General features: G+C 36.8%; 1 protein-coding gene and 1 pseudogene across 4 annotated transcripts in view; one reads left to right on the top strand and one right to left on the bottom strand.

Annotated features, from left to right (window-relative positions):
• RNGTT (RNA guanylyltransferase and 5'-phosphatase) overlaps nt 1-14994 on the bottom strand; it is a 219463-nt gene that overhangs the window by 47708 nt on the left and 156761 nt on the right. For 3 of the 4 annotated variants that reach the window (XM_067702600.1, XM_067702601.1, XM_067702602.1), the window contains exon 14: nt 3026-3092. In XM_067702600.1, the coding sequence (XP_067558701.1) occupies nt 3026-3092 (67 nt within the window). Of the gene's footprint in view, nt 1-969; nt 1327-3025; nt 3093-14994 lie in introns of those variants that run through there. The other variant, XM_067702603.1, reaches the window with a different exon arrangement.
• Nucleotides 11740-13104, top strand: LOC137204749 (methylglutaconyl-CoA hydratase, mitochondrial pseudogene; annotated as a pseudogene).

The raw sequence follows: 14994 nt of genomic DNA, 5'->3' as shown, positions 1-14994 counted from the left end.
TCCTGCCTCTACTGGAGAATTTGGTGAACAGGATAGTGAGGGAGGTTTATGAAGAGACTCTTGCCAACTCCACTTGTGTTCCAGGGATGTTAAAAATAGAATTTTAAAAAATGTACCTGAATGCTTGTCATTACTTAGGGAATCAGAAACGTTCAAGAGGGTCCACAACTTAAGACCCTAATGTGGACTTTTGAGAGTGTCTTAAGTTAAATTAAGGAAGGTACTTAAAGAAGTGCTGATGCTATGGTAGCTAAAGAAGGTTTTTCATTTTAAAATGTCAATAATGTGACTAAACCGCCTCAGTATTAAATATCTTATATGTCCTATTCAGGCTCAGTCTATTCTGAAAAATCTTTGTTTTTCAAAGCATAAAAATAGGTCATATATGTAGGGGGAAAGGAATTCAAAATCACATCCAACAAATGAATGTGAGAAAAATAATTAACTCATAGAGCCAAGAAACAAATGTGAGGAAAAATCCAATACTAAACCAAAAAAACAAATCAAATTTTACAGGTCTGTCAGAAAACATTAATAAAGTTAAAATAACAAAGGAAAAGGATGACTGCAAACCTTTCTTTTTATTTACTGCCTTGAACATTCAGAATACTATTCCACTTTTTACAAGAAAGCCTAGTTGGAATCTGTGCTTCAACCCTCAACTAATATTGCTATAAAAACAATCTTTGACAAAAAATTGAATGCTTTCCCTCTAAGATCAGGAATAAGGCAAGGATGTCTGTTCTCACCATTTCTAATCAACTTTGTACTGTAGGTTTTAGCCAGTGCACTAAAGCAAGAAAAAGCAATAAAAGGTATCAATATCAAGATCAGAAAGGAAAAAGAAAACTGCCTCTTAGTAGATGACATAATCATTTATGTAGAAAATCCTATGAAATCTACAAAAAAGCTACTAGAATTACTAATTGAGTATAGTAAAGTTGTAGGATTTAAAGTCAACACACAAAATTTAATCGTCTTTTTATGTACTAGGAAAACAATCGTAAAATGAAATAAAAAATACTTTTAAAATAGCATCACAAATATAAAATATTTACAGATAAATTTACTTTTAAATGTGCAAGACCAACACACTGAAACAATGGAATACTGCTGAGAGACACTAAAGATCTAGATAAATGGAGAAATATGTGGCTTTGATGAATTGTAAGATTCAATACTGTTATGATGTCATTTCTCTTCAAATTGATCTCCAGATTCAACGTGATCCAAATCAAAATTCCAGCAGGTATTTTTACAGAAATTGACAAGATGATTCTAACATTCACATGGAAATTAAAGGAACCCAGAGTAGTCTAAACAACTCTGAAAAAGAACAAAGTTGCAGGATTTACACTACCTGACTTCATGACTTATTCTAAAGCTACAAAAATCAAGACAGTGTGATATTGGTGGAGGGATAGATACATAGGTCAATGGAACAGAATAAAGAGCTCAGAAATAGATTCACACACATATGGTGAATTGATTTTCAACTAAGATGCAAAGGCACTTCAATGGTGGAAAGGATACCCTTTGTAACAAATGGTTTAGAAACAACTGGATATCCACGGGCCAAAGAAAGGTTGGGGTGTAGGGGGACAACATTCCTCTATGCCTTGAACCTTGCATCATATACAAAAATTAACTCCACTGGACAATAAACTTAAATGTAAAACCTAGAACTATAAAGATTCTAGAAGAATACATAGGAGAATAATCTTTTAGCCTTTGGACTAGGCAAATATTTCTTAGATCAACAGTAAAAGCAAGAACTGTGAAAAAAACTAATAAACTGAACTTCACCAACATTAAGAATTTTTGCTCTCTGAGGATCCTGTTAAGAGAAATCCCATATCTGATAAAGGGCTTACATCCAGAAGATATATAAAGAATGTTCAAAACTCAACGGTAATAAAACAAAAAACCCAATTAAAAAATGGCAAGTTTTGAACACACACTTCACTAGAGACGTACAGATGGCAAATAAGTACATGGGAAGATGCTCAACATTATTAGTCATTACAGAAATGCAAATTAAAACTCCAATGAAATGCTATATACCTATAAGAATGACTAAACTTAAAAAGACTGACCATACCAAATGTTGATGATGATATGGAGGAACTGGCAATCACCCTGCTCGTGGGGAAATAGTTTGGTAGTTTCTTAAAAAGTTAAAACATACAACTGCCATTTAACTCAGCCATTTTGGTCTTAGGTATTTACCCAAGAGAAATGAAAATATATGTCCATACAGAGACTTGTACACAAATGTTCACAGCAGCTTTATTTATAACAGTGAAAAAGCAGAAACAACCCAAATGTCTCTCAACGTGTGAAAGGATAAAGAAACTGTGCTACAACCATATAATGAAATACTACTCAGCAATAAAAAAGAATGAACTACTGAAGTGTAACAACATGGGTGAATCTCAAAATAATAACACTGAATGAAAGAAGCTAAAAGAGAGAGAGAAAGAAATACAGTATGATCCATTTATATAAAATTCCGGAAAGTGCAAATTAATCTATAATGATTAGATCAGTGGTCACCTGGGGACTGAAAAAGAAAAAGGAAGGGCAGGACGGGGGAGTTCAAAGGGGCACAAGGAAACTTTTAGGGGTGATGGATATGTTCATTACCTTGACTGTGGTGATGGTTTCACAAGGGTATGTCAAATTGTACAGTTTAAATATGTATATTTTACTGTATGCCTATTATACCTCAATAAAGCTGTCAAAAAATTCTATTGGTAAAAAGGGTAATGTGGCTCTAAATTGTACTCTTCTTAACTAATCACTGAAGTGCAATGGTCAAAATTAATGCTACTAAGGGCAAGATTATTAAACTAATCGATTCACTGAAAAACTGAATTACTTTTTCATCAGAGATATGCAAAAACAAATGAAATTAATAATTCACATTCCCAAATTTTTGTGATAGTTATTTGCAGGGTTTTGGTGGGTTCTGGACGAGTGAACTGTATCTAGGGAAAATATACTAGAAAATGAACAACCATACCTTGATTTGTGCAAAGGGTCTTTCATAACCTCCAACATAGAGAAGGCCAACATTCTGAGGAAGTAACCTACAAAGGAAAAAAAAGCATTATTTATAAAATACTCTTCCTTAAATATGAGGTTGTATAATTACCAAAATTTGTATAATAGATCCTGACTATGAAAAAATTAATATCTATGCAATTATTCTTGTCTTTTTGCACGATGGAATAGTAACCAGCAAAGGAATAATTCTTATACTTCAGAAGATGATGGGTAAATACTGAGAATGGCAACTTAAATGTAAAACAGTCTAACATACTAGTAATTCTAGCAAAATTACTACATAGGGGAGAATTAAAAGAAGCAATGCATATATTTAAAAATCTATAAAAGTTCAATTCAAGAAACACTCACTGTGTGTCTATATTATGCACTATGGAGATAATACAAACCTAAACAGTTCAGTCCCAAAATTTAACAGGAAAACCAGATACACAACCCTAACAAAAGGTGGCCTCTGATAAATGCTATTCTAGAGGTATTTGCCATTGCAAAGTAGTGGAGTGAGAGATACCTTCTATGGAGGGAGGTGGAGAAGCCTGACTCGAGGAATTTAGGCTTAATTTTTAAAGGGTTGGTAAGGCAAAGGGAGAAATTTTAAACTATACCCTGAGAATGCAGAAGATTTGAAACCAAAAGCAAAGAAGTCTGGCTGAAGTAAGGGATAAGTTAGTCAGAGATGAAAACCCGAAGAAGGTTTGGAATGGGCCATGAAGAACGTCAAATGTCTTATCTTTATTTCATAAGTAATATTTATTTTTTTGTACAGACAATAAATGCACATGAAAATAAAAATCAAACCATCTAGAGGGTGGAGGTAAAATGGTTACCTTCCCTGCATCATTCCTTCCTTCCTATTTAAAGAGGGCTATCATTCTTGACTACATTGAAACACTGTGAATAAGGAAATACCATCATTAGAACTATGCTTGTGGAGCATGTAGTCGTGCTGGGTATGAGAAGGTCATAATTAAATTAATTACTCTACGGTATCTTGTAATCACTGTCACCGGGTGACAGTGTGAGATGGTTGTATGATTACTGAAGGGGAGAATACACCAACCCAAAATACACCACTTTGACATGTGGATTATTTTAAGTTGAAGGCAATCAAGACCTAGGAGACTCAGGAAAACTTTTTACCTCTCTTGTAACTGCCTAAAAGAACTTAGAAAGGGGGCCTGGCCCAGAAAGAGAGCTATTACCATAGATAACGTTTTTATCTGAAAGACCAATCTGCATGGCAGGGCAGACTTCTAAATACAAAACATCTGTTCTTCTCATCATCCTGTGAGTTACCCTCCTCCCCTTTGAAGACCCAGGCCCTTATCCCATTCCTTAGCACAGGATGGCACATAAGCCTCAACTGCTCGACCTACCCTTGAGTCTTGTATCTTTGGGGATCCCGTACATACTAACTTAAATATGTTTTTCTCCTGTTAATCTGTCCTATGTCAATTTAATTATTAGACCAAAGAACCTAGAAGAAAAGAAGGGGAAATTTTTCTACCCCTACTTAACCTTCCACTGACTTGGTCTAGTAAGACTAATAAAGTTCACTGTTAAAGCACCTTAGATTTTATGAAATAAGGTAGATAGATATTCCATCTCCTAGGAACACCTCTGTTCCCTACATTCTTTAAAGGCCTATAAAGTACTGAAGGCCACTAAAGGAAAGCTAATAGCTGACAAACACAAAAATAAATTAAACCAATTTAGCAAAAAGCTACAGTACTTAAGTTCGGCATGTGAGTGATACTTACAGTTATGCCTTTTAGCATGTTGTTGAAGGTTACAAAATGACTAAAGGGATATTTGTTCACTGGATGCAAGTAGAAAGCATAAGAAATATCCCCAAATCTCAACTAGGAAATGGAGAATTTCTTCACCATCATTTGACAAATAAGAAATTAATCAAAGCAACAAAACTTTAAATCTCTCACAAATTGCTAGTATCACAAATTTAATGTTAGTTTTATATAGCAGTGGTAATTTATTTCCTATATAACAAATGATGACAAAAAGCTTCATAAACCTCTTTTAGAAGAACAGTCACTGTTCATACAAATACATGATAGAAAAGGAAGAGAATAAAAGCTGGCTGACATTTAAAAATCAGTATGCCTCTAATTACTATGCATATGCATTTTAGGAAGCTTGCCAATATACTATTCAATGTGTCCTCCCCTTCCTCCAACTTGCCTATTTAATAACTACCTTCTAAACAAGAAATATCTTAAATATGGTAGTTACACAGCATATATATATTTCGCTTTTTAAATACTGTTCTTTCTCATTCATGCCCATATTATTCCTTACATAAATTACATTACCACCTTCGTTTGAGTGGGTTTTCATAGGTATCATAATTTAAGCGTTTGTTATGTGTAAAATAATTAATACTTTGAGAACATAAATTCCAACTTCTAAGATGGAACATTTCCTAAAATGCTTTTACCTTTCAAAAAATTATTATGCCAAATTGTATACATAATTATTGTCAAACAATAGGCACCATTTTATTATGACAGGGTATTTGTATATAATATAGCATTCACACATTTTAAATCCCCAGGGTAAAGGCATTAATTCAGCATTTACAGATGCATTATAAATATATGTTAAAATAAAAAGCATATGTTAAAATAAAAACCATGACGCATTTAGTACCAGATAATTGTTTTGTCTTTCTATTAGGTGAACATTAATATAACATTTATACAAATGCTAATAACTTCCAAAAAATTTGCTTGTAACTAAATGCTTCTATGGCTACCAAAGAAATTTTTAGAGTAAGAAGGCATTGCTGAGAAAAAGCTAAGAGAATTCAGCACCACTAAACCAGTGTTACAACAACTGCTAAAGGAACTTCTCTAGGCAGGAAACACAAGAGAAGGAAAATACCTACAAAAACAAATCCAAAACAATTAAGTAAATGGTAATAGGAACATACATATCAATAACTACCTTAAATGTAAATGGATTAAATACTCCAACCAAAAGACACAGACTGGCTGAATGGATACAAAAACAAGACCTCTATATATGCTGTCTACAAGAGACCCACGTCAGACGTAGGGACACATACAGATTGAAGGTGAGGGGATGGAAAAAGATATTCCACGCAAATGGAAACCAAAAGAAAGCTGGAGTAGCAATTCTCATATCAGACAAAATAGACTTAAAAACAAAGACTTTACAAGAGACAAAGAAGAACACTACATAATGATCAAGGGATCAATCCAAGAAGAAGATATAAGGATTGTAAATATTTATGCACCAAACATAGGAGCACCTCAATACTTAAGGCAAATGCTAACAGCCATAAAAGAGGAGATCCACAGTAACACAATCATAGTAGGGGACTTTAACACCCCACTTTCACCAATGGACAGATCATCCAAAATGAAATAAATAAGGAAACACAAGCTTTAAATGATACATTAAACAAGATGGACTTAATTGATATTTATAGGACATTCCATCCAAAAACAACAGAATACACATTTTTCTCAAGTGCTCATGGAACATTCTCCAGGATAGATCATATCTTGGGTTACAAATCTAGCCTTGGTAAATTTAAGAAAATAGAAATCGTATCAAGTATCTTTTCGACCACAACGCTATGAGACTAGATATCAATTACAGGAAAAGATCTGTAAAAAATACAAACACGTGGAGGCTAAACAATACACTACTTAATGACGAAGTGATCACTGAAGAAATCAAAGAGGAAATAAAAAAATACCTATAAACAAATGACAATGGAGACACGACGACCCAAAACGTATGGGATGCAGCGAAAGCAGTTCTAAGAGGGAAGTTTATAGCAGTACAATCCTACCTCAAGAAACAAGAAACATCTCAAATAAACAAAAAGGTATTGGAGAAACAAGAACAAAAAAACCCCAAAGTTAGCAGAAGGAAAGAAATCATAAAGATCAGATCAGAAATAAATGAAGAAAACAATAGCAAAGATCAATAAAACTAAAAGCTGGTTCTTTGAGAAGATAAACAAAATTGATAAACCATTAGCCAGACTCATCAAGAAAAAAAGGGAGAAGACTCAAATCAACAGAATTAGGAAAGAAAAAGGAGAAGAAACAACTGACACTGCAGAAATACAAAGGATCATGAGAGACTACTACAAGCAACCATATGCCAATACAAGGCACAACCTGGAAGAAAATGGACAAATTCTTGGGAAATCACAACCTTCCAAGACTGAAGCAGGAAGAGATAGAAAATATAAACAGACCAGTCACGAGCCCTGAAATTTAGACTGTAATAAAAAAATCTTCCAACAAAAAAAAGCCCAGGACCAGATGGATTCACAGGTGAATTCTATCAAACATTTAGAGAAGAGCTAACATCCATCCTTCTCAAACTCTTCCAAAAAATTGCAGAGGAAGGAACACGCCCAAACTCATTCTATGAGGCCACCATCACCCTGATACCAAAACCAGACACAGATGTCACAAAGAAAGAAAACTACAGGCCAATATCACTGATGAACATAGACACAAAAATCCTCAACAAAATACTAGCAAACAGAATCCAACAGCACATTAAAAGAATCATAAACCATGATCAAGTGGAGTTTATCCCAGGAATGCAAGGATTCTTCAATATATGCCAATCCATCAACGTGATAAACCATATTAACAAACTGAAGGAGAAAAACCATATGATCATCTCAATAGATATAGAAAAAGCTTTTTACAAATTCAACACCATTTATGATAAAAACCCTCCAGAAAGTGGGCATAGAGGGAACTTACCTTAACATAATAAAGGCCATATATGACAAACCCACAGCCAACATCATTCTCAATGGTGAAAAACTGAAAGATCAGGAACAAGACAAGGATGTCCACTCTCATCACTATTATTCAACATAGTTTTGGAAGTCCTAGCCACAGTAATCAGAGAAGAAAAAGAAATAAAAAGAATCCAAATAGGAAAAGAAGAAGTAAAGCTGTCACTGTTTGCAGATGACATGATACTATACATAGAGAATCCTAAAGATGCTACCAGAAAACTACTAGAGCTAATCAATTAATTTGGTAAAGTAGCAGGATACAAAATTAATGCACAGAAATCTCTTGCATTCCTATACACTAATGATGAAAAACCTGAAAGAGAAATTAAGGAAACACTCCCATTTACCACTACAACAAAAAGAATAAAACACCTAGGAATAAACCTACCTAAGGAGACAAAAGACCTATATGCAGAAAACTATAAGAAACTGATGAAAGAAATTTAAGATGATACAAACAGATGGAGAGATATACCATGTTCTTGGATTGGAAGAATCAACACTGTGCAAATAACTATACTACCCAAAGCAATCTACAGATTCCATGCAATCCCTATCAAACTACCAATGGCATTTTTCACAGAACTAGGACAAAAAATTTCACAATTTGTATGGAAACACAAAAGACCCCGAATAGCCAAAGCAATCTTGAGAAAGAAAAATGGAGCTGGAGGAATCAGGCTCCCGGACTTCAGACTATACTACAAAGCTGCAGTATGGTACTGGCACAAAAACAAAAATATAGATCAATGGAACAGGATAGGGAGCCCAGAGATAAACTCACGCACATATGGTTACCTGATTTTTGATAAAGGAGGCAAGAATATACAATGGAGAAAAGACAGCCTCTTCAATAAGTGGTGCTGGGAAAACTGGACAGCTACATGTAAAAGAATGAAATTAGAACACTCCCTAACACCATACACAAAAATAAACTCAAAATGGATTAAAGACCTAAATGTAAGGATAGACACTATAAAACTCTTAGAGGAAAACACAGGCAGAACACTCTATGTCATAAATCACAGCAAGATCCTTTTTGACCCACCTCCTAGTGAAATGGAAATAAAAACAAACAAATGGAACCTAACGAAACTTCAAAGCTTTTGCACAGCAAAGGAAACCATAAACAAGGCAAAAAGACAACCCTCAGAATGGGAGAAAATATTTGCAAATGAAGCAACTGAGAAAAGATTAATCTTCAAAATTTACACGCAGCCCAAGCAGCTCAATACAAAAAAACAAACAACCCAATCCAAAAATGGGCAGAAGACCTAAACAGACATTTCTCCAAAGAAGATATACAGATTGCCAACAAACACATGAAAGAATGCTCAACATCATTAATCATTAGAGAAATGCAAATCAAAACTAAACTACAATGAGTTATCACCTCATACCAGTCAGAATGGCCATCATCAAAAAATCTACAAACAATAAATGTTGGAGAGGTTGTGGAGAAAAGGGAACCCTCTTGCACTGTTTGTGGGAATGTAAATTGATAGAGCCACTATGGAGAACAGTATGGAGGTTCCTTAAAAATCTAAACATAGAACTACCATTCGACCCAGCAATCCCACTACTGGGCATATACCCTGAGAAAACCATAATTCAAAAAGAGCCATGTACCACAATGTTCATTGCAGCACTATTTACAATTGCCAGGACATGCAAGCAACCTAACTGTCCACCAACAGATGAATGGATAAAGAAGATGTGGCACATATATACAATGGAATATTACTCAGCCATAAAAAGAAACGAAATTGAGTTATTTGTAGTGAGGTGGATGGACCTAGAGTCTGTCATACAGACTGAAGTAAGTCAGAAAGAGTAAAACAAATACCATATGCTAATATATATATATATGGAATCTAAAAAAAAAAAAAGGTTGTGAAGAACCTAAGGGCAGGACAGGAATAAAGAGGCAGACATAGAGAATGGACTTCAGGACACGGGGAGGGGGGACGGGTAAGCTGGGACGAACTGAGAGGGTGGCATGGACTTATATACACTACCAAATGTAAAACAGATAGCTAGTGGGAAGCAGCCGCATAGCACAGGGAGATCAGCTCGGTGCTTTGTGACCACCTAGAGGGGTGGCATAGGGAGGGTGGGAGGGAGACACAAGAGGGAGGAGATATGGGGATATATGTATACCTATAGTTGATTCACTTTGTTATACAGCAGAAGCTAACACAACATTGTAAAGCAATTATACTCCAATAAAGATATTAGAAAAAAAATGGCGGCATTGCTGGAAAAGAAAAAAAGAAAGGAAATCTATTAGAGCTTTCGACAAAAGTAAAGATAGGCAAATCTAATGTTCATTTTGCTTCAATTTCCCAAATACAAATATTAACAAATATCTATCCTGGAAAGAAAGCTGCAAAATTATTTCCAGAAAATTTTCTCACATAAAGTAAAATTAAAACTTGGCAGGTAATAGAAAGATTAATTAAAAGAACCTCATTCACCATCATTCACTGACGATATATCAGGCTTACAAAAAATTGCTTTAAAAGGAAATTGAGTGTATAATTATTTCAAATTAAAAGTTAAAAAAAGGCAAAGGGGATCTTTCTAAAAATAAGCTACATAACTCAAAATTAACTGTTCTGTCTACAAGCCCTAATTACATTACCCACTAACTGATACACTTTTCAACTGCAAAAATACTTTGAAAAAACTTTCAGTATCATGAATACTGACTGACAAATAAAATCCCACTTCGAAGCCAATGAGCAAATTCTCCAAAGAGCAGACTACATCCAGTATATTTCATACTAGAAAAAAAGAGAAAGTAAATGCATCTAATATGGGATCACTAGGGCCCTTCTGAATTTGAGAAAATGTACATTACTGAGAAGGCCTACATTATTCTTTGAGACTTCTAGTAGAATGTAGGTAAAAGCAGCATATGCCATTAGCCCCAGATGAAACTTGAATTAGCAAATGAGTGAGTTTATTATTATCCTTACAGACTTTTCATAGCCTACACTTTTCTGATTTGCTTTCTAAACCCTGGTATAGGAATAACAAAATGCTCTAGACTTTCATGAAAAAAATGAAAAACCACCACCACCAACAACAACGATCAGATGGTTAAATGAAGAATCTGTGTGCCGGTAGAAACAAATACATTCCTAGCTCTGACAACTGAGAGGGTCTGTAATGACACCCAGCAGCAACAACCGTGCGGAGGACCTAGATCCGTGTTTCCAACCATCAATCTTCACCAATTAGAAAACAAAAACAGGGCTTCCCTGGTGGTGCAGTGGTTGAGAGTCCGCCTGCCGATGCAGGGGACGCGGGTTCGTGTCCCGGTCCGGGAAGATCCCACATGCCGCGGAGCGGCTGGGCCTGTGAGCCATGGCCGCTGAGCCTGCGCGTCCGAAGCCTGTGCTCTGCAACAGGAGAGGCCATCCACAACGGGAGAGGCCACAGCAGTGAGAGGCCCGCGTACCGCAAAAAAAAAACCCCAAAAAACAAAAACACCTGGGCTCTTTGGAGAAAGGGCTGATTTCTGGACTGACGGGGGAAAAGTATAAGAAGAGCCTGGAACATCTTGTGGTACTGGGAAGTAAGGAGATAATGGAAAAGTGATGAGAGCATGCCAAAAAGACACAGATGTTGAACTGAAGGCGTTCCCAAGGACCAAAGCCAAAACAGCAAAATAAAATCATAGTGCTGTATTATAACCCATGGAGTAAAATATTCCTAAATCCTTAATAATATAAATAAGTATATGAGGAAGAGGGGACAGTGGTTTTTTCCATTTCAATCCCTATTAATGCACTGAAAAAGAATGAAGGAGAAACAGTCAACATGGCGGCGGCGGCGGCCGCAGCGGCACCCGGGGCCTCGGGTATCTTGTAGGCCGGCCGCGTTCGCTTGGTGGCCGCTTGCTGTGCGCGGCTCGGCCCTGGGTGGAGGCTATCCGGCTCCTGGACGGTCCCGCGGGTCGACCCGGCGACCTGGGCTCGGGGCTGGACACCCACGGTCGGGGGTGCGGCCTGGCGGACGGGCGACAGCTCTGAGGTGAAGACGGAGGACGAGCTGCGGATGCGGTATCTGGAAGAGGAGAACCGAGGAACTGTGGTGCTTGGAATAAACAGAGCTTATACCAAAAATTCACTGAGTACAAATCTTATAAAAATGCTTTCAAAAGCTGTGGATGCTTTAAAATCTGATAAGAAAGTACGGACCATCATAGTAAGAAGTGAAGTCCCAGGGGTATTCTGTGCTGGTGCTGAGCTTAAGGAAAGAGTCAAAATGAATTCCAGTGAAGTTGGTCCTTTTGTCTCCAAAATAAGAGCAGTGATTAATGAAATCGCTAATCTTCCAGTGCCAACCACTGCAGCAATAGATGGACTCGCTTTAGGTGGTGGACTTGAAATGGCTTTAGCATGTGATATAAGAGTAGCAGCTTCTTCTGCAAAAATGGGCCTGGCTGAAACAAAGTTGGCAATTATTCCTGGTGGAGGGGGCACGCAGTGACTGCCACGTGCCATTGGGATGTCCCTGGCCAAAGAGCTCATCTTCTCTGCACGTGTGCTCGATGGCCAAGCAGCCAAAGCAGTGGGCTTGATCAGCCATGTTCTGGAACAGAACCAGGAGGGGGATGCTGCCTATAGAAAGGCCTTGGACCTAGCAAGAGAGTTTTTACCTCAGGGACCTGTTGCAATGAGAGTGGCAAAATTAGCAATTAAGCAAGGGATGGAGGTCGATTTAGTAACAGGATTAGCCATAGAAGAAGCTTGTTATGCTCAGACTATTCCAACGAAAGACAGACTTGAAGGTCTTCCTGCTTTTAAAGAGAAAAGGACCCCTCGTTATAAAGGAGAGTAGAAGAAAGAGAAATCTTTAAAACGCCAGTGTAATAAATATACTTCTGGAAGTATCTTTCAGATTCACATATGCCTCAGCATCTGGAATCCCAGCGACCAAAGTGAAGAGCGAGTTATCCATATACTGAATTAAGTATCTGGAGTGGACCCCTATGTGTACTTGTTCAAAGGTGTATCGTCATTTTCATTCAGATTTATAAAGCTAATAGTGTATACTGTCAAAAACGCCAATTCAAAATTAGGTATACATTTTTAAATACCTCCTGCATACGAGGCTTTCTGTTCTTAAATTTTTTAATGTGAATAATTTATATATTGCACACGCTAGGAAAAAATATTGATTGTATGTCTCCTGTGCTACAGTATGAAAATAAAATTATTTCCATGTACCAAAAAAAAAAAAGAATGAAGGAAATTGAAATTCACCATATTTGAAATATTTGCCTAATTGAAATTGAAAAACACCACAGTAACGATTGTTGCAGGCAAAAACCATTGAAAAATACTAAAACTACAAGAGGAAGGTAGGATGAGAAACCTGACATCTGCCTAGTCTCAAAATTTCAACCCAGAAAACACTTACTAATCATAAACATAGCAACTTTAAAATCCAGCAGACTCACTTAACCAAATAATCAAAATTACCAACATGAGCTCCCACCCCCAACATAATGCACCTAGAAGAGCACACTGTTGCTTTCGTGGTGTGCCTTCCTAAAAATACACCCCCCCAAAAGATCACACTAAGGGGCGTTCTATATAATAACTAGTAGTCTTCAAAAAGTGTCAAGATCGGGCTTCCCTGGTGTCGCAGTGGTTGAGAGTCTGCCTGCCGATACAGGGGACACGGGTTCGTGCCCCGGTCCGGGAGGATCCCACATGCCGCGGAGCGGCTGGGCCCGTGAGCCATGGCCGCTGAGCCTGCGCGTCCAGAGCCTGTGCTCCGCAACGGGAGAGGCCACAACAGTGCGAGGCCCGCGTACCGCAAAAAAAAAAAAAAAAAAAAAAATTGTCAAGATCATGAAAAGTGAAAGTGAGGTACTGTCCCAGATTATATTAAGATTGTGTAAAGGAGACATGAAGCCAAATATAAAAGAACATAGGGTTGAATTTATGTAAGGTTCAAAACCAGGCAAAACCAAACCCTAGTGTTTAGAATTGCATACCTAAGTAACAAAAGTATAAAAAAGAGCAAGGAAGTAAAAATCACAAACTTACAGATAATGGCTATCTTTGGTGGGAGAGAGAAATTTGTGAATGAGAAATAGCATGCTGGAGGCATCTAGGGTGCTGGCAATATGATTTTTTTTGTTCTGAGTAGTAGTTAAATGTATGTTGGTTCCATGAAATTTCAGTAAGCTGTACATTTATGTTTTATGTACTTTTCTGTATGTATACTTCATACTATAAAAGGTCTTAATATAAAAAGTCCAAAGAAAAAAACCAACATAAGCAATCAGTGAGAGAGTAAGAGTGACTCCTAAATGAGGGATACAATATTAATTGGTATATTAACATATTTTAATATTCCTGTAAAAATAGATGAGTATTTTAAGAGATGAGCTTCTAGGGAATCCACAAGTCACTCATCCTCTTCTTAGTACTAGAGCTACAAATTCTATGGCATAAATATAATATGAAAACACAGAACTCACATATCTGGGCATAATGGTTTTAAATAGAAAGGCAGTAAAATTAAAAAAAACAAAAAAAGGAACATAAGTGCATTAAAAATGTATAGACAAATTTTCCAGTCCCAGCCAAGATAAGATGGTACCTGAGAGAAGGGAAACAAATGAAGTCCTACCACTACCCCAGCCTACCACCTGGAGCCAATAAAGACTAACATATTTACTATCTGATCCTTTGGAGAAAAAAATGGCCAGTCCCATTTCAAGACAAATGAAAGCATATGTATACGAGAAGACTTGTTTCCTAGTCTCACAGCAGCTTTATTTATAATAGCCAAAGATTGAAGACATCTCAAATGTCCATCCATACACAGGTGAACGGATAAGTAAATTGCGATATATCTATACAACAACAGGCTGCTCAGCAATAAAAAGAAACAAACTACTGATACATGTAACAACATGGATGAATCTAATGTTGAAAGAAGGGGGGGTGGGGGAAGACCACCACAGACACATACAGTGTATGTTTTCATCTACATAAGATTCTAGAAAATGAATACCCCAAAGCAGTGGTTGCCAGAAAAGGGAGTGAAGGGTGCGGGAGGAGAGAGGGAGGGAGGGA

This window comes from Pseudorca crassidens, chromosome 13 (assembly GCF_039906515.1).
Source record: "Pseudorca crassidens isolate mPseCra1 chromosome 13, mPseCra1.hap1, whole genome shotgun sequence".
NCBI lineage: Eukaryota > Metazoa > Chordata > Mammalia > Artiodactyla > Delphinidae > Pseudorca > Pseudorca crassidens.
Note: the sequence above shows the minus strand (reverse complement) of the source record. Positions and strands in the feature narration are given on the sequence as shown.